The following is a 26,955-nucleotide window of genomic DNA, read 5'->3' on the forward strand; positions in this document are numbered from 1 at the left end:
ATTGCGTTTGCAGAGGTCTGCAGTGTAATTCACACCGGAGAGGCGAGGAGACAGCGGGAGTCAGACCGAAACTCCCAGCAAATAATGTCCTAGCTCAGCAACGCTCAATGCCACCACTTAACCTAGAGAAAAGTTGAAAAAATACTTTCAGTCAGTTCTGGCTTAACAGTCATTTTGAATTTGGTATGATTTTAAAAGACATCTCAGATGAGTAATAACATGTAATTTCATATGAACAGATAGTTGGCAGGTATGAAAAATTTACATCCTGCACTACACTTTCAAAACCTGAGTTAGTTGCATACTTTGCCATCTACAAAAGAGGCTTATTCTACCATCTTTGCTTAAGCACCATGGGTGAGGTTTCGTTTTAAAATAGTGGAATGGGGCTCATTTGAATGAATTCTTTATTCTGTGACCTATTAGCAAAAAAGCTGGTCACCTAATTCTTTCAGAGCCCATGGGAATGAATGGAGTTCTGCCCTCTTCTGCCGTTAGGAAATAGAGCAGTAAGTCTGTGTATCAGGCTAATCTTGAAGCTTAGGCAAAAAGAAAATTTTCCATCTTGTAATTCACATGGCCTGCAGAATTCAGATAAAGGTTAAGCCAAGAGTAGGAGGAGAATTTGCTTGTAAGTCCAGAATAAGGAAACAACACAGTGAATTCAGATATATGGGTCTTCTATTCAGAAGGCTTCCGGGAGGCACCAAAACCAACCACTTTGTTGTCATTGGCTAAGTCCTTAAACTTGCCTGGAACCTCAGATCTGGTGGAAGGTGGTAATGCCTACCCCAGCAGGCCTTCTTGGGAGGAATCAGTGGTTGTAAGACAGGTGGTAAATTAGAAGTGTGAAGCAAGTTCATTTTTTTGTTGTAGTTATCAGTACTGACTCCTATTAGGGAAAGCTCATTAGCATGTCTGTCTTCCAGCCAGCAGATGTCATGTGAGAATGAGTCCCCATCTGCTCTGACCACTTCTGTTCCATTTCTTCTATTCCTCACATATGCTCGGTCCCAAACTCAGACTGTTGGAGCTACTTCCTTCCCTCATTTGCAAACATGGTCTCGGAGCTGAAACCCAAGGAGTTTCTCCTTCCAACTGCAGTCAGAGATGTCTTTACCTATCTGGTTATTTTATTGTTAATACTGTGGGCTTGTGGGTTCCAATGTGTTTCCACGAATATCAACACCATTCTTTCAGATTCCTAGATTTATTTGATAGCTATTTTAGCAGTAGCCAAGCAGCTGGTTTATTTCTAGTTGAACATTAGTGGCTGGCTCCACTGTGCTATTTTTTAAATAATTTTTTCCAGCAGATAGAAACAACTGTTAAAAAGGAGTCTAATAATAAGGTTAAGTACTCTCAAGTCAGCTGAAATGTCGCTGTTTTGCTCCAGTTCCCCATGATTCATCTGCCTATTGTTTCATAATAGTTGTTGTGACATTTTTGTTGTAAATGTTATGCTCTCTTCTGAGTGGGTGTAGGGCCGTGGTTTTGGATGGCAGCAAATGAAACGCTTTCCTCCCTGAGGGAAAAGAGGTTGCTATGACAAAAGAATCATTGACTAGAAATAACATGAGTCAATATTGTAAAGTAAAATCTTTAACAAAACATCAATGCCTTTTCAGTGCAAGGGAAGTCTTGTTAAATGATGATTATTTTTGTCTCCAAACCATTTTATAGTAATCCAGTCTTGTGTGTGTCCGATAAAAATACTTAGAAATTTTTACTGCCTAAAGAAATTTCTTCATCACATGGATATTTGAATTTTCTATCAGCCATCTGAGAGTAGAAACAAAAATGCTATCTTGAAAAGAGTGCGAAAGCCATCGGCACCATTAAAAGATTAGGAGATTTGTTTGGCTCTCTTTTTAGATGGTCTAGATTTGGGGAAAGGGACCTTTTAAAGCCCAAACTGTGTTTTATGAGCACGTCTTCCTGCATGCTGTTCTAATAGATGCAGGCATTGTCTGATAGAGCTGGTCAGAGATTCGTCACTCTGAGACTGACGTCTGGGGAAGGTAGCAGCTGCCCAGAGCTGAAAGCCAGGGAGTGGTAGAGCTCTGGGGCGAGCAATTAGCCAACACTTCTTTTCACTCGTCCTGACTGCCTCTCACCCAAACTGCAGATTGTCACATTCTTTTTCTGGTGCTCATGCATATTGTAAGTAATGTTGAACATGAGTAAATTGAAAATTCTACATCTACTTTTTCTATGAGCTTCTTAAAAAGTAGGTGATTATTCACATAACTAGAATTGTCGAGGGTCATCTGTCGGCTTGTCTTCTTGAGAGAGATAGGTGTCCTTCCTCTCCCTTCCTTTCTCCTTTATCCCCATGTCAGAGGCTCACAGGGAAGCCAGGGGAAGGCTTCAGCCCAGGATCTTGTCTCTGCACAAGACAGAATTCAGCAGCAAGCCAGAAAGATTCAGTAAAGCACAGAGGTCTGATTAAAGTGAAAGTACACACTCAGAGGGTGCAGGTGAGCTCAAGGAGTGAGTCCTGCAGAAGGGTTCAGGTGCTGGAGTTAGTATTTAGGGTTAATAGTGAGGGACATGAAAGGAGTGGGGAGGGACACCGAAGAGGAGTTTCTGTCCTTTCTGGAACTGTCATGGCATTGGTGCACAATGGGTACTGCTCTATCTACAAACCCAATGGAATCATAATGGCATTATCATTGGCTCTTGGCCACTCTCGGTCAGGGTACCTGGTCCACCTGGATAGAAATGATCCTTGTTTGCCTCCACATTTTCCCTTGCAAGCCTGTTTCCCTACAGAAGAGAAGGGAAGGGAAGTAGGGTGGTACCCCAATCTAGCTATCCTGCCACGCCCACTTATATTTTCCTTGTGCCGGTGAGCAGTTACTCTCTCCTGTATTTTTGTTTGCATAGGTTCCAATTGCATCCTATGTGTTTTTAGCTTTGTGTCCATGAATTTTAGTGGATATTAATGGCAGGGTGTTATCAGTCTTATTCCATTTCTTATTTTTTTGCCATCAAGCATGTATTTTTAGGTCCAGCATGTCTTTATGGATGCATGTTCCTAATAGTTTGGATTTAGTCACCATAAAAATCCATGGTGGGCACTCCTACCCATTTTCTAGTCGGATGATCCCGTGGTCTCCAATTCTCACCCACCACCATAATGTGCTTTAACATATTTCCACCAACATCACCCTACAGCTTTTGTGAGAGTTTCTTGAAGATGTAATACCCCTCAGAAGAAGGACTCGGTCACGGTGTATAATGCCATTATTTTGGTTTATAGTGCTGAGTTGTTCACCAGGGTTGCCATACCAGTCCACTATCCCACCAGCAGTGTGTGATGGTTTTCATCTTTCTAAATCCCTGTGACCTCTGACATCGTGCATTGTTCTTGTTTTTTGTTTTGTTTTGTTTTTTTGCCAGTGTCCATTTTGTAAGAGGTTTTGAACCTTTTGTTTCAAACCAATAGCTTGTTAATTTTACTGGCAAAATAAATAGCTCTATTGAGAGCCATAGACTTTTTCAGCATTGTGTATTTTATTGACATGAATTGCAGATATTATCCATAAGATAGGCTTCCGATTACCGTGGTGAGAAAAGTGATGAAATTTTGAAGATCATGATTAAAATGTGAGGAGACCTTGCCTGCCCCAACACCTGGCTCAGTCGTATCCCTCTTCTCAAGATCATGCTCTTTCTGGGGAAATGCTAGTTACCCTTCAAAATCTGGTTTAAAATTGACACCCTGCTCTGTGCAATGATTACTGTAGAGACTCAGTTCTCTGCTGCTCTGTGCACCTGAATAGCATGTGAACTTAGGGGGTAGGGGACATCTTTAGATGCCCACCACGTAATACCACATGGTTAATCTAACTGAATTGTTAGTCATTAATTGTTTTGCGAATGTTCTGTGTTATCTATTTTTTTTTTCATTTTATCTAACTATAGCAATAGCTTGTGGTTCTGAAAGTTTTTTTAGATTTAAACCGTCTTCTTCACATTCTAAGATGTGAAACATTGACATCTTAGTGGCTCAGTTTCAAAACTGCTTCCTGGAAGAATCCTGGTTTTGTCCAAAAATAAATGTGAGCTCACCACAGTGCTGAGGCGGGGTAACCAACCGGGCTCGTAAGGATACTAATAAAGATCCTTCTTTGTTTGAGTGAAGTGGTACCTCACCACCAGATTTTCTGGCTTTCAAGTGTGTCTACATTCTTATAGCTGTGTGGAGTGCAGGTCGAGGTTCTTATTAGGGAACATTGACATGGAGCCAATAGACTGCTCATGTTCTAGTTATTGCAGGTCTACACCAGTGCTGCCTGTTTTCTTATCTGCAATCAAAAAAATAAACTACATGACATCCTAGTCCCTGCAGTTCACAGTCCCTGTGGGAAGAACTGGGAAGAGCCAACTATACTTAGTGAACTTGGGAGGCTCAAGGCTGTCCTTGCTTTTTTAGGAGTTGAGTCCATGACTTAAAGATACTCAGGTCTATAAGGTCACCAGGTCTTTGGCTTTCTTCTTATGCCCAGGTCAGCTGGAAACTTGTATTCTTTTCCTAAAGCCATAGGGCCTGATGATTTTGCTTCCTTTTCTTCTCTAAAGTTTCCCTCTTCCCCATACTTTTTAAATGATTCCTTATTCTTCAATAATGGTGCAGAGTGGTGTGTAAGCTTCTGCAGCAGAACCTGACAGCAAAGCATATCACCTTGATCAATTTGAAAGTTTTATTGCTGATTTCACTGGGAACCAGACCCAGGGAAATCACTCAGGTTCTTCATCCATCATAGGAGCATCGTGGTAGCTGGAGAGTGCCTGTGGAAAATAGGTTATCGCCCCCCAAATCCCCGGCACAGATCTTGGCACATGCAGGTGCTGAGAACACTGCCATAGGAAATGGAGATGCTAAATGTTGATATGAAATCACAGGGGTCTGAAATCCTGCAGTGGGAGTGTTTCCAAATTCTTTCCCTGGGCTCAAAGTCGGTGTGAGTAGCCAGTGTGCCACTGCCTTTCATCCATCTGAGAAGAAAAAAACTCTCTCTCACTTTAGTGCGTGTTTGCATCCTGTGAGGGCATAGAAGGATATCACAGAACAAAGAAGGAACAAAAGTCACCTCTTTTGTGAAGTCTGTGATATCTTTTGCCGGCATGCCCATAGTGCTTGTCAAGTCTCAGTGCTGTGAGCGGCAGATGTACCCTGGAGTTAATACTAGACATCATTTTACAGTGTTAGTTTTTCCACAGTTATATCTCTTTTATGAATATAGATAAATGAATGAAATAATCCCTTTATTATAAATGACCACTTGTTGTCAGTGAGCTAGCTAATATTTTTAATTCCTCATGCATTCTTTCTGTTTTTCAGGTATATATTTTATATTTAAAATTTAGGTTAAAAGAATATTAGTGCAAGCAAAGTAGTAGCTTATCTTTTTAATTAGAGCAAATATGGAACCATTTCTGATAACAGCAAAATAAAATTGCAGTCTCATGCATTGCAGTGATGAAATTCTTCTCAACAATCTTCACGCTATAGTGTTTCAGACAACATTATAAAAACTTACATATAAAGTCAACATAATGTTGAAGGTTCAACTTTCATGCACAGATATCTGACTTTTTTTTTTAGGGAAAAAACAAAATCCGAGTGAGCTTCGAATTTCAAGTTGCAATGAGAAAAATTCACATTTAACCTTCTCCCTTTATTATCTTAAGGCTATATGACTCATCTCCAAACAAACGAATGATTGAGGGGATGTTTTGGAATAACATCCTGTGTTTTGCTGGTGCATTGCTCTTCAGTGACATTCTGAGGTTGCATTGTATTAGCACATGATTTTCCCTCCAGTTAATTGATATCCCAGGTTTGTCCAGGGGAAAATCTACAGCTCCCCCAAACATGCTTGACAAGTTATTATATTTACTTTAGTCAAGGCCCGTGTGTGCAGTATCCCTCTTGGAGGTGGTCTATTATTGGAGTCCCATATGCTTTTTGTTTGGGAAGAAAGCAGTCACTGTGTCATACTGTTACATGGAGTATTCTTTTTCAGGGATGTTGTTCCCTTGGGGACCATATCAGGCCAGAGTTCCTTAGTCTAATAAGACCTTTGTAACTCCTTTTGTATAAGAGTTCTGGGAGGGAAGCAAGAATTAAACAGAAAATGTAATTCAAGCAACCATATTAGGCCACATGTGGGAAAACGTGACTCTGAGTATTATATTTTTAAAAAAGGTATTCGTTGTAAGAAGGACCGTGATGCCAAAACTCCCTGGGTGTGCAGCGAAAATGAAGGCTGTTGTGGCACGGGGCACGTGTAACACTTTAACATTGACTTTGGATTCTAGGTGTGAGTGATCCGAAAGCACCGCCCAGAGTTGTCTACTGACAAATTTTATAGTAAAACGTATGATCAGTTATTATAGAAGTCTTATATGATGACATTTAATCGAAGATTTCCTTGTTGAGTTTTCCCATCAGTACAATCATGTTTAACCCATATATTCATTGAGTAATAACTGTATATATTCATTACTATATATTCTTATATATACAAGTGATGACTATATATAAAATCATTAATAATACAAAAACGTGTATATATTCATAAGAATTACTCAACTTTATTGTTGTGCTTTACCAACTGATGACAAATACACTGATTTTGGGTCCATAAAACTAGAATTATAAAAAGGGAATTTGGCAAAATGAACATGGAAGCCCTTTTTTCAAATTTCATGGTTATGTCTGTGGAAGGAAATGTCAATTTAATGTTTACATATAACACCTGGATACAGAAATCATAAAATAAACAAACTATTTAAAATTAGTTTGGCTGAATGTGAAAATACAAATACTATTGTCTGAAATCTGAATATTTCACAGTAAGAGTTGTGGTATTGCAATCTCTGGAAACTCCCGTTTTGTTGTGTTTTTTCCTTTTTCTCTTTTTTACAGCACATGGTTTCACAGCAACGCATTCTAATTCACGAAGATTCCATGAATTTGCTGAGTCTTTATACCTCTCCCTCTCTCCCCAACATCACCCTGGGGCTCCCGGCAGTGCCCACCCCGCTCAGCGTAAGTCGCCCCGCCCCAGCAGCAGCCTGCAGCGGCCCGAGTGACGTTTCCACTGGGGGGCGCTCGTTTCTGACGAGTTCAGACTCAGGGACACTTCGGAGAGTCTCCTTTGCTGTTTACGGAGTTGTTCAAAGACGTTAGGTTTAATTTCAAATTAAAGACTTATGCTGGTTCCTATAATAATATATAAAAATAATAACTAACATTTGTAAATGCTTCAGAGCTTTTAAAAAAGAAAGTACCCTCCAGATATTTTATTAGCTCCACATGACCATCCCATGAAACAGGGATTACGAGCCACAGTTTTACAAAAGAAGAAGCTGAGACTAGAACTGTTTCAAAGCCCAAGATCCCAGAGCCAGTAGGTAGCAGACCTGGGACTCCACCCAGGCAAGTGCTGAGGGGCACAGCTTCTGTCTAATGCCTGACAGCACATGTTTACAGAATTCATTTTGTGAATGGATTTGTTTTGAGATTTTAAGTTACTGACTCAATCATACTGGAGAGTACATATCTGGAAAACCTCTTTAAGAGCAATATTAAACTCTTCCCAGGAGACTCGAGTGAAGAAATTACTTTAGAAGTCCTGACAACTGAAATAGGATCTTTTGGAGGTAATTGTCTGACTAGCAGAAGACAGCAATAATTATTTAATACACATTCCCTAAAAAAATATTTTTGTCATTGTAAAAGATCTGTAAGCTTCACCTAGAATAATTCAGCTCTGAAGTGTGTGAAAATTAAATTAATTGCACTTATGTAAAGGTCATGTGATACGTTAGATCTGATGAGAAATGTGTGGTCCCCTGGGCACGCGTTTTGCCTGCATTTAGAAGTGAGCCTTTTTCACTGGGAGTGACTTGTCAAACTCAAATTTTTTTTTACAATATTCTCAGATCAGGAAATTATAAAAAGTGGACCATCTTTTGACTATTTTCAGAATGTACTATCTGTATGTGGTATACTAGTTTATATATGAGCACACCTAGAGTGACATGCTTAAATGATATATCTGATAATTGGGTTCAATATATATTATAAAACAAGTCCAAGAGGAATCTTATATATTTGGTGTTTTTAATAGAGTGGAATGTTGTTTTATGTGATACAATAATCTTCTACCAGGGAGGAGAAAGCAAAACTTGGAAGCCGTTATATAGCTGGGGATTGAAGAAGAAAGGCTTACGCATACCAGATTCAACCACGTCCTTGAAATTCCCCATGAAGCCTTTGTAAACAGTAGATTCTAGCAAAAATTAAAAAGAAGTTAAGGGTGAAACTAAACCTAAATATTCATGGTTGACATTTTCAAATCTTCACTTATTAAAAACGATTTCCCTTCTATTCCTGTTTTTCCCTATCTCTTCCGATGATAAGCAGACACTGACCGGAAAACTTCGAATGACACATGAATAGGCGTTTCATACTCAGCCCCTTTTGCAGGCTCTAAGTCCCCCCACCAGCTAACACAAACATACCCCACTTTTAATGTGGTCGGGGAGAATGTTTCTCTCAAAGAACCAAGTACTAAAGCCAGACCATTTAATGTTTTGATGGTAATACAATTTGGTGCCGTTGGATGAATAAACCAATGTGGTTTGGATTGAAGTTTCATTTTTTGTTGCTTCCATTTTGGTGTGGATGAGGCCATCACAATTAATTTTTCAAGCTTAGCATTGCTTTGGCAAAAAGACCTCCAATATTCCATTTCCCCACTGAGTAGTGGGAAATTTTAAGGAACAGAGGCCAAGAGAAGGCATCACTTCTAGCTGAAATATTGCGTTGACTTGCTGTGTGACTAAGACAAACCATTTACCTCTTTGTCCTTTAATTTCTCCATCATTGAAAATTGCTTTGCTTCCCTAGTGCACAGCAATTTTGAAAGATGAAACATGAGTTTTGAAAAGAAACATGCCACATAATTTTGAGGCATTAGACTTCTGCTTTTGTAATACTAAAATGACCACCATTCATTAAACCCTTTGAATAGAATAATTCATTATTACTATTGATGGTGTCATTAGTATTGCTTTATTACTGTTATCATACATTTCAAGTTCTTAATAGCATTTTTATTTGGTATAATTCCACTTGTAGCTTACTTTATTAAACAAAAGTATCTGGAGTGTCATTTTCAATATTTAGAGATTTGGGGATCTGTTACAAATTAATATAAAATACATGTTTAAATGAAATGCCTGCATGTTTTGTGCAGCCTCTCAATGAGCTATCTGAAGAATTTTATTTTAAAAGCTAAATATTGGAAACACAGCTCTGCGAGCTTAGCAGAGGGTGTGGAGAGAAGGGACGAGTTATTCCTCGTGCCGCAGACTCCAGAATGACAAGCCACTTCGTCTCCAGCTTGGTGATTGCGCTGACGTGTCTTTTGCTTGTAGCAATCTGAATACAGTTTACTTTTCCAATATACCTTTTACTTACTCAGTATATTAAAATAAGAACTACATCTCCTAGTTGTTAAGCCTGAGATTAGCATCATTTTTAATACTAAAAGGTCTTTTTTAGTGCAATGACACCCAATGCTAAATTGTCTCCAATGCTTCACCTCTGCTTTTATGTCTTCTTTGTTAATTCAGTTAGTTTAAAAGCCTCGCTGTTATCCACTTCCCTACTCGGGCGTAGGGTAAGACGGGCCTTGTGAAGGGGAGAGTGGGGTGGGTATGGGATAAAAAGCTCATCTAAGGATATACAGACCTAATGACCCACAGAGATGAAAGGGATTCACATCTTTATTATTTCTCCACACAGGCTTCAAATGCACTCAAAGAGAAACAGAAGTCGGAGACCCAGCCGCTCAGGCAAGGCGTCCCACTGCCCGGGCAGTTCGGGGGCCCCCTCCCGCCGCCTTCCAGCCACCCCCACGTCGCCTTAGAGGGAAAGCCCAACAGCAGCCACCAGGCTCTCCTGCAGCATTTATTACTGAAAGAACAAATGCGACAGCAAAAGCTCCTTGTGGCTGGTAATTAATAAGGGCACCATTTCTAGGTCATCTGGGGGCTTTTGTCAGGAATCCAATGTCATATCTTTTTAACTCGGGACACTGGTAGAGACATACCCTTTCCCAATGTCTCCCTGATTACCGGGTACTGTGGGAAAGGCTGTGATCTTCAGTTTTTTCCCTAGATCTATGAAAAAAATCTCACCTTATTTAACCTTCACATGCTAGGGTGGACAAATGGTGAGTCATTCATTGGTCAGACGCGTGCCTGTGTAGTACTTTGGTACTTCTGTCTTCCCCCATCCAACCTGGCCTTCTTCTGACGTCTGTCTGGAGGAGTTACTCCTCTTCATAACCTTTATCCCCTGCATCTGTTTTCTGTGGCGTCTTGTCTTTTCTTAAACAAAATTGGGTGCATGTGTGTACATGGACATATATTTTTCCTTTTTTCAGGTGGGGTTCCCTTACATCCTCAGTCTCCTTTGGCAACAAAAGAGAGAATCTCACCTGGCATTAGAGGTACCCACAAATTACCCCGTCACAGGCCCCTGAATCGAACCCAGTCTGCACCTTTGCCTCAGAGCACGTTGGCTCAGCTGGTCATTCAACAGCAGCACCAGCAGTTCTTGGAGAAGCAGAAGCAATACCAGCAACAGATCCACATGAACAAAGTAAGCCCCCCCCCCACCAAGTCAAAATGTCATAGCCACCACTGTGGAAATCGGGGTCCTCTTCACTGACCTGGGCATTGGAGGGCAAATGTTGGTACCTGTCGTTGTCAAAAGGAGATTGCCTTCAGGGGTCAAGGACGCCTTCCCAGCATCGGCTTTTCACCATTATTACTTATTTGTAGCAGTTTTAAGATGATAGATTAGCAAAGTCTTTTATGCCTGAGCACCGTTTTTTAAATCCTCACCGGAGTATATGTTTATTGATTTTAGAGAGAGAGGAAGGGAGAGAGAGACAAAAAGAGAAGAAGAGAAAGGAAATAACAGCCATCAATTGTCTCCCATATGTGGGCCCAACTAGGGATGGAACCCACGACCTAGTCTTTGCCCTGACTGGGGGTTAGAGCAGCAACCTTTTGGCGTATGGACGATGCTCCAACCAACTGAGCCGTCTGGCCAGGGCCAAGCACCTCTTTTAATACAGAAGGGCACACGGGCACACAGGTGCCCAGCCTCATTTTCCATGCTTGCAGGAAAGGCTCAGGGCAGAGTTGAATGTCCTGGTTCGACATCTCAGAAGTTTGCACAGATGCAGTCAGTGAGGACACAGTTAGCCAGCAAGGGATTTTTCAGCAACTTGTATGTTTCCATGTCATAGTTATTTTCCAGCCTGTCCCACTTCGTTCCAAACAGTGTTTAAAACAGTTTCTGAGAACCTTGTGGTAAGTTCCCTCTGGCAGCCTTGTTGTGGCTGAAATGGAGAGCGAATGCTTGTCACCGCACCACATCCTTACGCACGCTCCTGCTGGGGCGACCACAAAGAAACAGCGGTTACAACCTAACAATAGCAGACGGGCTGGTAAAGCCCTTTCCGTGAATTTGTGAGCAAAACTGGTCTGCCCAGTTTTGCTGCTACTCTCTGCTAGGGTTGGCTCATAAAACCAAGTCTTCTCACTCCTGGAAAATGTGAAGCTCCTGAATATTAAGATTCTATCCACTCGCCTTTGTTACTCTATCACCTACAAGTATCATATAGGGGTATTATATTGAGAAATGATTTCCTGTTTACTCGTAGATAGCTGAACATTGGGTTAGTATCACAATGTTTTCTTGTATTGTAAGCAAAGCAAAACTTCTCTGGGCACAGGTCTAATCATCTTTCTAATAGTAGTAGGAGTCGGGGGTCATTATCACCTGCTCACCTGATTGCAGGTGGACAGAGAGTTTGTCTCCTCCCTTTGGCATCCACCTTACAAGGCAGAGCCTTGAAGGGAACGTGGGCTGAAGGTCACGCTCCTGAACAGAGCTTCTTCCAGCCCAGCCCTCCGATGCTTTGGAGGATGACGTGTATGTGGACCGGTGTGGGGGGAAGTTGAAGGCGGTGGTAACTAGCGCTACTGCCCACTTTCAGTCTCATGCAGACTGCATTTCAGTGTATTTCAGGCTCCTTATCTGTCATCAGATTGATGCCTATTTTATGGCTTCAGCATTTGTCTACATTTCCAAATCAGTCTGATCATAGGAGGACCAATGTCCTTCTTGTATAATGGCATCATACTCGTTGACTTGAATGCGCTTCTGCATATGTTTGCTAAATTAGGGCAGAGTTAAGTTTGTTTCAGGGTCTCTCAGCACCACTTAAACCTGGCTGGTATTCATGAAAAATAGTCTGGTGTCTAGTGAGGAAAAAAAATCTACGTGGAAGGAAAGATTGAGAATCCTACTTTCCGCCTGCTTATATTCAGATCTGGAAGCAGATTTGTTAGATTCCTGTGAATACTTTTAAGGGTATTTTTGGATATATGTCTTATGACTTAGAGTTGCCACTGTTTCAGACTCGGATGGCATGCTACTATCAGAATCTTTGTATTTTATGATCACACTTGAGATTTTGTTAGGGGATGCTAATCTTCGTCACGTGGCAGAAACTAAGACAGAAAGCAGACATTTGCATTTTAGTGATGAGAAAGGCAAGTCTTATCAGAGACTTTCTTCCATGTGGAGCTGATTCTTTGGAATCTGTTCGGAATTCTTTCTGAAATTAGAAACAAACCTGTACTTTTAGGTACATGTTTGTACAGTGGTTTGATTATGAAGTCTTGTCTTAATTAGGCAAAATGAAGTCCAGAAAACTTCAAAGTACACAGCTGATCTTTATGTATTAACCCCTCTCAGCCTGGGTGTTTAGATTACTCAAGCAGGTCTCCATTTGGCTTTTCTCCAAGTACGTATTCCATATGTTTAAGTCAAGATGGCATACGCACATTGAGTATTCTCCAAATTCTTGAAAAGATTTCACCTGCCTTCAATCATCAAAGGAACAGAGAAAAATCTTATTAAAGAACATATTGAACCTCTGTCCCACTCTCAAGTATTCAGAACAGAACCATCAAAAAACAAATTGTCACAGTTCGCCCTTCCCTGTGAGGTGATGAAAATATTTATTTTAAGTTAGGCGAGGGCCATCACTTAGACGTCAAAGCTACCAAGTTTCTGTATCATAATGTATTTTGCATATTATAACTATTTAGACTACCCACTGATGAACAATAATCACAGAAACGGTAATTTATGTCATTTGTTTTCTGTTATCTTGGATGAACCTGTATTGAATCCATTCAGACTGGAGCCTAATGTTGGCATCATAAAAATATGGACCCTGCTCTTGAGATACTTATTATAGCAGGAAGTACAGCAAAGACATAGATGCGTAGTGACATTCAAAATGTCTCTTTTACTTCCTCATCTTTTAAATTTTTTTCTCAAGGAATTGAGGAAACCAAAAATGGAATGACAAAGAAGAAAATAAGTAGTTGTCTTTTAAAAAAGGTTTATTTATTTATTTATAGAGAGTGGGGAAGTGAAGGAGAAAAAGAGGAAGAGAAACATCAGTGTGTGGTTGCCTTTCACTCTCCCCCCACTGGGGACCTGGCCTGCCACCCAGGCATGGGCCCTGACTGGGAATCAAACCTGTGACCCTTTGGTTCACAGGCCAGTGCTCAATCCACTAGGCTATACCAGCGAGGGCAGTAGGTTTATTTCTAAACCTATGTTACATTAAACATGGTTGTCCTTCATGGTATGAAATTTTTAACAATATACTCTAATTGCTCTGCACTTTTCAGACCATAGTTTATACAATGAGTTATTTGTTAAGTTTTGAAGGCTTCCTTGATCTCACTATAACTTGAATGCATTTATGAAAGCAGTCATTCATGCTTGTTGTAACTATACAATGTAAATGTCGTTAATTATACTAAGTGATTTACCTGCTTGTTGGCTGATTTACTGTGATATTTAAATAGAAAATTTGTCTGTTGCAATAATTATTTGCTTCATATAATTATGATGTAAGTACTCAATCGATTGTCAGAAATATTCCTAGGATGAGTTTATATAATATTTGTAATTTTATATCTACACAGTGGGGCGAGCCAGGAAGGTGAGTGGAAACCCCGTCAGAATGACTTACCTGTGCTAATCAGTATGAATATTCTACTTGCACTGAAAGTGTTTTGAGAAGCTTCACCATAAGAAATTCATGGCTTATAACATTCATTCTTCTCCCTTTTTGAGACAATGATAAAATTCAGAAGCTCATTAAACAACTTTTATTGCTGATGCATAGTACTTTCATGCCAGGGTGACTTGTGAGCCTCTACAAAAACCCAAGAGTTTCTTTATACTAGCATCAAAGTGAGACAGTTGCTTTTGCCAGTATCTTTTGTTCTTTTGTATTAGAAGAAAAGAAAATGGTTTCTAAGGTAGAATTTTCATCATGCATACTAAAGAGCAAATAAAAAAGTAAGAGGGTATTGGTAATTTCCTCCTGAGACCATTTCAACTTTAAATATCACCACAGACTTTTTGGTACAATAAACTATGATAAATGAAAACAAGATACACCTCAATTACTTATATATTTTTATGACTCTTGAAGTATTCCAACAACTACATATTTATTTCTTTTAAAAATGTTTATTGATACCAGAGAGGAAGGGAGAGACAGAGAGAAACACTGATTAGCTGCCTCCCACACGTGCCCTGATCCAGGATTGAACTGGCAACTAGGTATGTGCCCCGACTGGGAATCGAACCCCCCAACTTTTGATACACAGTATGATACTTCAGTCACCTGAGCTATACCAGCCAGGGCAACCACTGCATGTTTAAATGAAGGACAAATCTCTAGTCACATCACTGTCTAAATGATATATAAAAATTTTCCAAAGTACCTTCAAACCTTTTTATGATGAGATAATTAGATGTTGCTTTCTGCCCCCTGCCCAATGATATTTTCTTTGAATTATTTTATTGTTATAGTATTAATACAATAGCATTGATTCATGCCTAATAGTTTCTCTTTTAACTGGAATTATAGTATCTTTTCTGAAACCTGTATTTTCATATTCATTCTACCAAATCCGCAGGAGCAGAAATTTAAAGAAACCTCTTTCTTCATCCAATACTTGTTTGAACTAAGTGCTGGTCAGTGCTTGGATCCATTTAGCAGATCGTACTGGATTCCTACTTTGTGCCAGGCCCTATTTTAGGCACCAAGAAAACAACATCTAGTGTCCTGGTAGAGGCAGCAGTGTGGGGCGCGGGGGGGCAGGGGGTGCGGTATTCAAGTAAACAGTGATACAGTGTGTTAAGCATTAGGGTAGAGGGAAGGAAATTATCTTTGAGGAAATAAGACTTGAGACTTGTTTGGTTACTTCTCTGGATATTCTCATTCATTTTACATCTTTTTTTTGTCCTTTTTGTTCTTATATATCCTTGGTGATAAATATCTTATGCATTCCTATGACTGGGAATCAGCCAACACTTTTTAAAAAACTCATAAATCATAAGATTATATCTTATGTATGTCAAGGTTCACTCTAGATATAAGTATTTATTATATGTATATTACTATGATACTTAGGCATTTTGACATGAGAGCTATTTTGTCATAATAAAAATATATCTAAGACAAGACAAGTAAAGGGCAGGCCAAGCAGATGTCCTGTGTTGCCCTTATTCAAACAGGTAGATATTGTGTCTGACAAGCAAGGCATGAATATGATTTTGCTCCAATGCTGGAACAGAGCAGATGGGAGCTTTCATGAAGTATTAGAAGAGAATTTGACCCTTTAGGAGAATAGTGTTTATTGTATTCCTTTTCTCGGCACAATCTCTAACATAAGCGGTACACACTCTCCACGAGTTCTCATGACTCATACCCACTCCTTGTCCCCAGTAGTCCCCTCACAGCAGCTGAAGGGGGTCTGTGCCTTCACGCCTGTGGACTGCGTGCGTGTGCGTGGGTGCCACCTTTTTCCTGAGGCAGTGTCTCTGAAGGCAGTCCTGAAAGAAAGCTATTTTGTGCAAGATGCCTATTTTCCCAAGAAGATTAATTTGAAGAACAGCTACTAGGCACATAGATTCTAAAATGTGTACATGTTTTGAGTCACACTTCATAGCATCAAACAAGTGAGCACTTCATATTCACTTTAGTTTAACAAAGGCAGTGCTATCTGTGGCTTACCTGTGGGAAGACGGGAATTTTAAGTACAACAGGTGAGGACCAGGGAGCGGTCTTTGCTCTGCAGCTGCACTTGTTTCTGCCAGCGTGTCCTCGCCTGCCTTTCTTTTCTGCATTGTGCGGATTCCCAGCACCCTGTCCGCTGGTGCCATTGGGGATACGGTCATTTGAATAATACGGGCTCCCTTTTATTTGTAGGCTCTACTGTTTACGTGGGACACCATGCTCACATTCTGATGGGTGTGAACTCACTTTTCTCTTTTTTAACATCAAGGAACTTGAATTGAATGGGCTTATGCAGGTTAACCAGAGTGACAGGCCAGCAGTTGACACAGCTGGTGTTTGACAGGGGATGTGTGACCCAAAAGCCTGTCCTTCACCGAAACTTGTGCTTATGATTTTAATGTTGTTTTTACCACCAAGCAGGAGACAAGAGTCTCCTAATTTTATTTTTGCCAAACAGTAGAAAACTTACCATTGAAAACAAGGCAAACAAACAAGAAAGGTCATCTTATGGGGTTTTTTGTTGTTGTTGCTTCTTTTTGGTTTTCTTTGGGGTTGGATTTGTCAGGGTGAGAAATCCCAGTTCCTGGCCCTACTTCCCAATTTCCATGCATTGCCCTCTATCTTGAAAGGGTTTTTTTGCCCCCTAAAATGTGGTTATTGATTTGAGAGAGAGAGAGGAAAGGGCAGGAGGGAGAGAGAACCATCAATTGGTTGCCTTCCGTACATGCCCCGACCAGGAATCACACCCCCAACCTGTTGTCCCATAGGACAGTACTTCAGCCAGCTAAGCCATAACAGCAAGGGCTTGGAAGGGTTTTTTGTTTTGTTTTGTTTTAACGGACCTGATAATGGGCCATTTAGGCATGCTGTTGGATTATATGGCTTTCAAACAGTGCCATGTGAGTGCAGCCCAGAGCCCACTACAGCCAGGGCGGGGTTCATTCCGCTCTCGCTTGCCGCAAGGTTGCCATTGTTTAACATGGGGCAAACATCTCGCCGCAGTTCCCAGCAAGCCTGAAGCTGAAAGTCTACTGACTTCATCAAGTTCAACCGAAATGCAAATGTTGGCATCTCATCTATGGGTGGTTGGAAAATGCCTTGTTTTAAGTTTTGAAAAATGGATGAGTAGAAACTTGAACTGGGCTTTCATTTAGGAAAGTAGGCATTACTGTTGTCAAGTTTAATTTCTCTCTGTCCGTTTGACAGCTGGTTTCCAGGCAGAGTCTTTAATCACCAATTTCAGATTACATTCTGCCCATTAGATGGATAGTATGTCCAAAAACTTTAGCTAGCCCTGAAAGGCAGTCTTAATTTTATAACAGTAAAAAGGCTCCTAGATTATTTATCTATCTGTAGAGGTTTATAAAAGAAACTTTGACTTTACCCTTAAATAGATGCTATTCTGACATGATTAGCCCAATGTAAATAGATCTATGTAGTGTGTAGTCAGCTTCAAAAAAACCCCACTTATGCTGCAATGCCAACTTATATCTGCACAGAGAATTCATATAGAAGCATTTCGCTATATAATTACAAGATGATGGTTTATAATATACAGAAAATGGCTTGCTGCTTTATTATTAGATGTGATGAAATCCCGTGTTTGTAAGAGAAGCTGAGTGACCGGTTCAGTGGATTCATGCATAGCATTTGTAAATGTTTCTCCATTCATAATGTGAAGCTGAAGGGAAGGACCTCGGCCCCTCTGTGTCACTCCACACTGTTAGTCTAGTCAGAGACGCTTTTGCGGAATGAGAAACCAATAGTTGGACATGACCATGAGGTAAGAAAATAGGGGAAAGAAAACTCTCTGGGGAATTAAGCCACGTGAGTAGTTTAACTGATGTTGATTTCAGGCAGTTCAAAGGCAGAGGGAAACGAAATAATTTGGTTGTTTCCCAACCTTGACAAATGGCTTCATTTGACAGGATGAAGTAATTAAGTCTTACTAAGGAATTTTTAATATAGCTAAGTGATTTGTGGACATGAAAACCACCAATGTATAGCCGTCTCTTTGTTACAGATTTTGGTTGCTTATAAATTCCTGACTGTAGATTTTTTTTCTCTCTCTAGCTTTCTGCTCTTTCTCTAAATACTCATGAAATCTGAGGGATTATAGTGACCCTGAAATGTCATGTAGTCTAGAGCAGTCCCATTCTTTCAGGCAGAAATGCACCCAGGGCCATGTTCCCATATCCTAAAAGTATCATTACTCTCTTGCTATCAAATTAGTTGTATCAACCAGTAATAAAAACTCACTTCTACAAAAGAATTCCTGGCATGGAATAATTTATGATGTTCCACAGAGATTTATTAGCAACCGCTATGCTGCATACTGGAAATGAAAATAAAGAAACCATGTTCTCTCCCTTGAATGGGCTCACAGACCTGCAAACAGGTAATGCTTTCTACCTAATAGAGAGCACATTTGAATTGCAAGGTCAAGAATGCTTGATATTCTTTCCAAGAGAAGTTTCTGAAACCCTGCACCATTATTTATTAGTTCTGTATCTTTGGTCGAAATGCCGACCCTCTTTGTCCAGCAACTCTCCAATCTGCACATTTTAGAGGTAGCTATGGAGGCTTACCTGAGCAAATGTGCTGAAAGTGCTTTGCAGTTAAACATGATCCGCAGTGCTGACATCTGACTTGGTATTTCTATTCCTCTATGGCACTAATAGTTCTGTTGTCCGTGTTTGTTAATGAAGAGAGGAGTCTGAGGGTGCGAGACTGTGTCCAACGCACACACTTCCCACTTGTCTCCACACTGCAGCAGGCTACTTTGTTGTCAACCAAACCACTAAATTTTCTCTTCCCTGGTTTTCTCTTACGTCTTTGTTTTCATCACGCAGCCAACCGTGTTTGTCTCTTTGGAACAAATATCATGATCAGTTACTAAATTTGTATTGAGGTATAATTTACACACAGTAAAATTTATTCCTTTTGCTGTACAGTTCAGTGAGTTTTGACAAATGCGTATTGTCACATAATTACCACCATCAAGATCCAGAACAGGTTCCTCAACCTCCAAAATTCCCTTTGGCTCTTCTCCGTGGTCAGTCCCTACCCCTACTTCCAACCCCTGGCAAAGCAGTTGAATTTTTCACCATGCAAGGAGCATACAAGAAGTCACAGTTGTGAAGGGTGGTGTGTGTTCAGAGCACGCAGACATCTGCTCTAAATGATCTAAAGGGCAGAATCTTCCACCAAGGAGGGATACGTGGGATGATTTTCAGAGATCACAAGCTGATGGCCATGGAAAGGATCTATTCCAGGGAGCTGCTGCCTTTGGCCTGCCTGGTGTCCTAAAAAGCATTTGAATTATTGGTAAATCTTTAAACAAATAGAAAGAATCCAAACACAATTCTGGTTTTCTGGCATTGTTTGAAAGATTAAGAAGTCTAGCCACAGTGGGCCCACATTTCCACGTGGCAAGCATCGTCAGCTGGGGTTTACTCTTGGCTGTCCATTTTAAACAGGATTTGCCTCTCTGTCTAGTTCATCAAAGAAAGATTGATCACCGAGATGTTCACATGTCAAGTGATTGGAAGATAATCAGCTTTGAGATCTTGTCCATTCTGAGACAGTTTAAAATCACCAAGGGTTAGCAAAAATAAACAAATAAGGATGCCATTCCTCATGATGCCTCTACTCATTACCCTTGAAGAACAAAGAGAAAATACTTTGGAAGAAAGTCTACTTTCAGCTGAAAGCTGGAAAGGAGATTACTGAGAAACCCCTGTTACGTAATATAAAAGGACATAAAATTACACAGTGCCGGAACAGGAATTAAAAATAATTCCTTTGTTCTCTAGTTAAGAGAAACCCCTGATAGCTCTTGTTCCCTTGCTGAGGAGTTTATGTTCTGAAAGGTCAACCTTCCTGTTTCCACTTTTGCCCACCTAAATCCAATCTTCTGTGGCGGCCAGAGTGCTCATGTACAAACGCAAGTCAAATTATGTCAAAGACTTGCTTAACAGTCTTCAGTTGCTCCTTATTGCTTCTAGGATGAAATTCAAACGTCTTTGACCTACAAGGCTGTCCTGATCTGGCTCTTGTCCCCCAAGGGACCTCATCTCCTAGTCCCTTCACTTCCTTCCTGAGCTGCAGCCGCATTGGCCTCTTCTCCTGTCTGTGGGGAATCTCATCCCGCCTCTGAGAGTTGTGCTAACCACAGTTCTGTATGGGATGCCAACTTCCAGGCCTTTCTGTGAATCCATCTTGGTGTTGGAGTCGCCACCTCAAACCTCATGTCTTCAGAGAAGCCTTCCCTGCCCAGATGAATCAGATAGACAGCACTTCCCCGATCATTCTCTATCACGTGAAGTTCCAGTCTTCAGTTGCTTATTTTCTGTTCACCCCACAGAGAGCTTGCCTAACTGACCTCTCGCTTTGCAGGCCCTGGCATATAGTAGGCGCTCGACGAAAACTATTGAATGACTGAAAGTGTGAGTGGGCAACTCTCTCAAACTAGCTGAGAGGAGGAAGTTTTCAGCCTCCTTCTCAGAAGTAAACACTCATTTGAGTTATTGGAATGTTAGGATGTTTCGAGGGCCAGAGAACGGATATTTAAATTTCAGGTATTGTTTTGCACAATCATTTCGAGCTGTAAAGAAAAGCATGCTTTTTATTAAGAATTTACTTGGTCCCTAGATTAATTTTATGTATCTTCAGTATTGGTAAGAAAGGATGTTTTTAGTTTAGACTTTTAATGTATGGGAATAATGAACCGATATATGGAAAATCTCTCCTGTTATTTAATTTTGGTTCTTCTGGTTATTTCCCTGAAATGCACAGAAGCAAAATAGCATGGAGTGAGTATCTTGGCTCGAGGCGGAATTGTTCTCTAAGTAGACCTCTAGGTTTGAAAGCCCTCCAAGCTCTGCATGTTGTTTTTGAGAACATTTGGTACATACCTAATCTGTTTGTGAATTGAGACAGAATTTTATCATTATTTTTAAATCTAGTTTCCTTGGAGCTTAAGGAAAAGGTTTGATTTTCCAAGAGAAGAATTTTACATTTAGTTAAAAGAAAGGAAGTGTGCTATTTCCATGTTCCAAGTAAAATTTGCCTTAAACTCTGAGGCAGAGTCAGAAAGCAGCGAGCTGGGTGAAAGGTCAGTTTGCACGGCTTAATCATCGCATTCAGACACTTGTGCTTAATGATTTGTTGATAATTTCAGAAACTCGGATGTCTGTCAGGAACAGGTTTGCTCCTTGTACACCCCTGTTCCTAGTTTCCATTCCAAATCTGAAGATATTTGTGGGCACATGAAAGATTTCCGTGGCAAAAGCTATACATTAGAATTTAGAGATATTTTATTCAAAAACGTTTAATGCCTGACGACTTCCAGATTTTTATCAAACAATGTAACTTACATGGAGATGAGCTTAATGAGTTAATGTACAAAGATTAGCAGCACGGCCTTTAAATATCTGATGAATTTCACAGCATTTGTCAATAGGACATAAGGTGTTTATCGTGGAATATAAAACATTGAAATTATGGACTTGTTTAAATATGATCCTACTAGGGACTGATAAGAATTGAAAGGTTGAGTTGTAACACCTGAAATGTTAGAAATCTAGATCAATAATGCGATCTGGCCTATAGACTGTGTGTATAAGTGTGTGTTATGAACCCAGCATGGTCACAGGTCTCCAGTAGCATTCTCAGCGTTCATAGGATCGCAGGCCAGTGGCATGGAGAACACGGAGACCCACTGCGGAAGAAGAAGAGCCCAGATGAAAGGGGCAGAAGAAGCTGTACAGCCATCATCGTTATCTCGGCTGGGTTCCCCACCAAAGGGACTCACCTGGTGTCAGACGAATGACACATGGTGTGTTTTACCAATGGGGCCTCCGCCGAGATTCACATGGGCTTGCACATTTATCTGTCACACAGATGTTTCGTCTTGTGTTTTCTAGCCAGCAAGGCAACAGCTCAGCTTTGCTGGGGGATCACCTCCAGATGTTCAACCAAAGAGAGATCCCGCCACCCCACAGAGGGAGTAAGCAGACAGCTCCTCCCAGCATCTGGGGCTACTCAGCAACAGTGCAAACTGGAAAAGGGCTGGGCCGTGCCATCTTCGTAATGGCCATACTCAGAGTTCAGAAACACGTAAACATGATGTTGTTTGAACACTGACTTTCTTAGTAAATAGTCATAAACTTACAGATGACGCCAAGTCACTTTTTATTTTAAATATCTGGAAGAAGTCAAAGCTGGCAGGCAGATTTTCTGCGACTCTTGTTTGTAGGTTTTGCTGATGTTAACTGCTAATTTTTCCACGCTGGCCCATTCGACTGTTTAAACAAAAACAGCTTTTGTCAAATACCTAAAATAAAATAAGAAGGGTAGGTCAGCTCCCTCTATGCATTTACGTTTTGTGGTATTGGCTCTGGGAGGTCCCATTTATCTCTTACGTTTTGTGAAACCTAACAAAGAGCACATTTTGTCCCAGAGATGACGAAACAGCAGTAGTTATTGTTCAAATTGACGTTGGCATTTGTTTCATGACCCGGGAAGAAAAGTGTCAAAGCATTGCTACTAAACACGAAGTTTTCAGATATTTATGAAAAAAGATGAGTGAGGAAGAAATGAGGATAGATCCGAGATTTTTGACTCATGCAATTGGGTAATATGTTCACTCAGATGAGAAAATAGTGATCGATACATTTGAGTGGGATGAGAATAAAGGTTATTTTTGATCTACTTCAAGCTTATGGTACCTATTAGCTATTCTAGACCTGAGCAAAGACATTAAGTAAACAGCTGAATATGCAAGTTTAGAGCTCAGGGGAGACATTGGAATTGCTTGTATTAATTCAGTTGTCATCGGAAATAGCTGCTTCAGAGGAGAGTGCAGGGTGGAGGGGTGTAAAACCTAGATTTCTACTCTATTTTGGAGATGATTCCATTTTTCTTGGGCCTGAAATTTCTTCTTTATAAAATGCAGTTTGAAGAATGTTATAAATTTTCCAACACCAACACTTTGTACCTGTATGAACGCTATTCCTGAGTTACTGTTTTATGTCAAGCAATGTTTCTTTTTACAAACCATTGAGGAATTCTGCCCTAGGAAGAAGGTCAATTTGCCATTTGGACTTCTTGTCCAGTTATCACAATGTTATTCACTCTGGGTTTTTCTCCCTCGTGGTTCCTTTACTGCATCAGAGGTGCAGATGGAGCCCGGGGACCGCTGGAATAAACAGTATTGCTTCTACATTGCACACTGAACATTGTTTGTCAGTGAGGCTGTAAATGCTGACTCAGTTTGATTCGTGGGAGAAATGATGTGATTTCTGGATACTTCAGTGACCTCAGAAGTATATTAACAAGTCAAATTTTAGCAGGTGTTCTGTTACAATGAACATCTGATATATTCTGTGAACACTCAGCATTTTGTCAGTAGTAGAGATGTTCTTGGACATACTGGCTTCTATGGGAAATTGCATTCCAGTAAATTCACACAGTTTGCCTAACCTTCATCTGTACCAACACTAGTAATGTTAATTTCTCACTTTCAAAGATGCTACGTTGGTGTCTTATTTTCCTTAGTAAAATGTGTCACCCTCACTGACGTGTATTAATATTCTATTTTAATTGCCAGTAGTTTGGGCATTTAGGCACTCATTGACTTTTGTAACAAGAGAGATTTCAGTTGAAGAGTTGGAACCAACGTGTATTGGTTGTGAATTCTAATGAGAAAGGAAAAAATAAAGACAATGAAGAGAAATGACTCAGGGAGTTTTCCCATGAAGGAAGGTAAATGATAGGTTTGGAAGTGGTCAAGGGAGGTTTGGTGTAAGAAGGATAAAAATGCTGAAAGTGCACAAACAGAATGCTCCAGCAGAGGGGGGTGTGCAGTGGGGGACAGCCAGGACAGACTACTGCAGGAGTGGGGAGATCCGGGGCATTACGCTGAGGGGTTGGTTGCAATAGGAGTGCAAGGCCTTGCTTTCATTGTAACAGGAGGGGGGTGAGCGGGACAGTTGTTTCTCTACTGATACATCTATTTTCTCAGTAAAATAAGAAGCAAAGGTATCAGCAGGGAGTGAGGAAAAGGTCTGGATATTAGAAGTCTGAGGAGAGAGGAGGTAGTTTGAAATAGTCATTGAAAGAGTGAGAGTGAATGAACTGGAGAAATGTAGGATTGCCGGGTCGCCAAAGGCCCGTTTCAGGGTTATGATCATGAATTTGAAGACAAACACTCAGTGTGATTGCAGTTTGTTTGTTCATTTCCTTAGCGTATTGAGCTGCTTGAAGTTGGCAGAGGTTTTTTGGTAACCGAAGTTAGAAATCTTAGTTTTGAAAAGGCAGAAGTGTTGAAGGTAATGTAAGGGAGGGAGTTGTAATGATGGAGGGTGGAACCTCATCCAGCAAGGAGGGAAGCGAGGTAAGAGGGGTGATGGGCAGTGAAAATGTAATGGGCTCAATAGCTTTGAGGACCCTCCAGAGATGAGGTACGGTTGTGGTCAGAATATTCTGAGGATGAGCCAGGAGAAAAGAATGATGTTTGGAATTGAGGTTGAGGTGAGTGTGCCGTTACGGATAAAGACCAAGTGTAGGGTGTGCTCATGAAGTCAGGAGCTGAGATACAGCAGAGGACAGGACCCCTGGAGATGAGGAGGACAAGGCATGAGAGGCCATGTGCGAACTGGGGAGGAGAGGAACAGCAACAGGAAAGTCTTTGTACTTAGCAGGTGGTGTTGGTAGCCTCCTCTTGGTTGTTAAATACTCTTGTAGCCAAGCACCCAGAAGCTGTATAAGATGCAGAGTCACCCTTTAGTAAGCAGGGACTTTTAACATGGCATTTCCTGGGCACCAGTTGTGTGCTCTCTGGCTAACTTTTCATGAATGGCCCTCAATTCCTGGGCAATGACTACACACACATATTGTTGTTTCTCTTTTTCTCTTGTCGTCATAGCGGTTCTGCTGGGCAGGATCTTTTGAACACCTCTCAGTGGTGTCTGTCTGATTCAGAATTGTCCTTGGCCCCCCAGCTCTGAAGGTCTAGCTGCCATGAACTTGACCAGCTAAGCTTTGGTAGTGAGAGGAAGCATTTTCTCCAGCTCAGTAAACAGCCAACCAGTCTAGTGCCTTTTCTTAGAGAAATCTCTTTCCCACAAGATTCTCTAACCTTCTCTTCTGTGTTGCCTTGAGGTGAGTGATGGAAATAGGGTTACAGGATGGAGTGATGAGTCCCCTGTCTCTCTGAAAGTGAGTGGGTGTTACTCAATGTCCTTTTCCCTGGTGTCCCAGCCAAAACTGGGACTTTTCCGTTAAAATCCTGCTTGTTTTCTCTGGTGTTACATGTTATTTTTTAAACAGCCAGTTCGATAGAATTCTGCAATTGTGTAGTCAAAGTTCAGGAATTTTACATTGTCTCTTTTCTCCAAAGTCAGCAATATGCCAGGTACTTTGTATATGAGACATGAAGAACCATGACCGGGTAGTTTACTTGGATAGAGCATTGTTCCCATGTGCCAAGGTTGCGGGTTCAATCCCCAGTCAGGGCACATACAGGAGTCAACCAGTGAATGCATAGATAGTGAAATAGTAGGCCAATGTTTCTAAATAAATAAACTAATACATAAATACATAAATACATACATGCGGTTGCTGATTGGTATTTTAGAACTGGTACAAAATTCCTGCAAATGGTTCTCCCAAAAGTACTTGGCACTTAAAGTACAATGGGATGAATGTTTTCCATATGCTGACTGCCCAGGAACAGTAGAAGTTAGACTGCAGACACAAAGAAAAGTAATATTTAAATTTGACTGTTCATTCTGACATGAATGTTGATTGGTATATATTCTTTTAGCTTGATCGCATCTCACGTACAATTGGTGGTGTTTAGATCTTATATGTAGTTTACCCGAAGTTATCTTTCCTATTTCTAGAATCTGAATCGCAGCCCAAACACGTTACACGTTGTGTCACTCTGTGCAGCATCATCTCCCATCCTTCTCCCTCCGTCCCTGTGTGCACACCCCACTGGCATTTCAGGAGCACGGATGCATGAGGCTCCTTTTCCATCCACACACTGGGCTTTCTGCCAGATACACTCTTCACATTTATTTCCACCCCCACACACAGGTCACCAACTCTCCCTCTCCGTTCTTCATCTTTCACATCTCAGGCTAAGCCCAGCACTTTCTCAGGGCAAACTTCTCAACACTCCACAGTCCACTCCATTCCAACTGGTATGTACTCTCCGTCACCCTGTTTCTTCCTTTTTCATGTATCCTGTTTGAAAACAAGAATGAGTTTGTTTGTCGTTTTGGTGCCTTTCTAACACACCAACTCCCAGACTCCAGAAGGACAGGGCATTGCTGTTTCCTCAGTGCTTAGAATGGTGTCTTGGACGTAGTTGGCCCTCTATAAATATTTGTTGAAAAATGAATGAAAACTCCCCCTAGTTCTGCCTACAGTGAAATCGAACGGTTCATCGGTGTGTGCCGGGCCATTTGAGGTTTCTGCCTAAAAAGGTTACGACAGGCTTCAAAGTTTGAATACTTGTGTATTCTAACGCTAAAGCATGTATTTAGTTTTAAAAACATAGGTGGGTATGAGTGGGAGGTAAACTTGAATTTTACATGGCAAAGTCTGTCTTGATGACTTTAGTGGCGGAATTCTTCTGAGTGCTGCTTATTACGTAATTGGCATGTTGCTTGCGTGGGCACTGACTCGGCGGAAAACTGACCGCTTTTGAAAACACAAATCGGCA

The 26,955-nt window shown here is 40.8% G+C and overlaps 1 protein-coding gene across 9 annotated transcripts in view; it reads left to right on the top strand.

Annotated features, from left to right (window-relative positions):
• The window catches only part of HDAC9 (histone deacetylase 9), an 835,653-nt gene that overhangs the window by 496,554 nt on the left and 312,144 nt on the right, over positions 1 to 26,955 (top strand). For all 9 annotated transcript variants that reach the window (XM_037056286.1, XM_037056279.1, XM_037056284.1 and 6 more), the window contains 3 exons: positions 6,941 to 7,063; positions 9,830 to 10,040; positions 10,473 to 10,690. In XM_037056286.1, coding sequence (XP_036912181.1) covers positions 6,941 to 7,063; positions 9,830 to 10,040; positions 10,473 to 10,690 — 552 coding nt within the window. The remainder of the gene's footprint in view (positions 1 to 6,940; positions 7,064 to 9,829; positions 10,041 to 10,472; positions 10,691 to 26,955) is intronic.

The sequence above is a fragment of the Sturnira hondurensis genome, unplaced genomic scaffold, assembly GCF_014824575.4.
Source record: "Sturnira hondurensis isolate 20B ecotype Veracruz unplaced genomic scaffold, ASM1482457v3 Scaffold0008897, whole genome shotgun sequence".
In the NCBI taxonomy this organism is placed as follows: Eukaryota; Metazoa; Chordata; class Mammalia; order Chiroptera; family Phyllostomidae; genus Sturnira; species Sturnira hondurensis.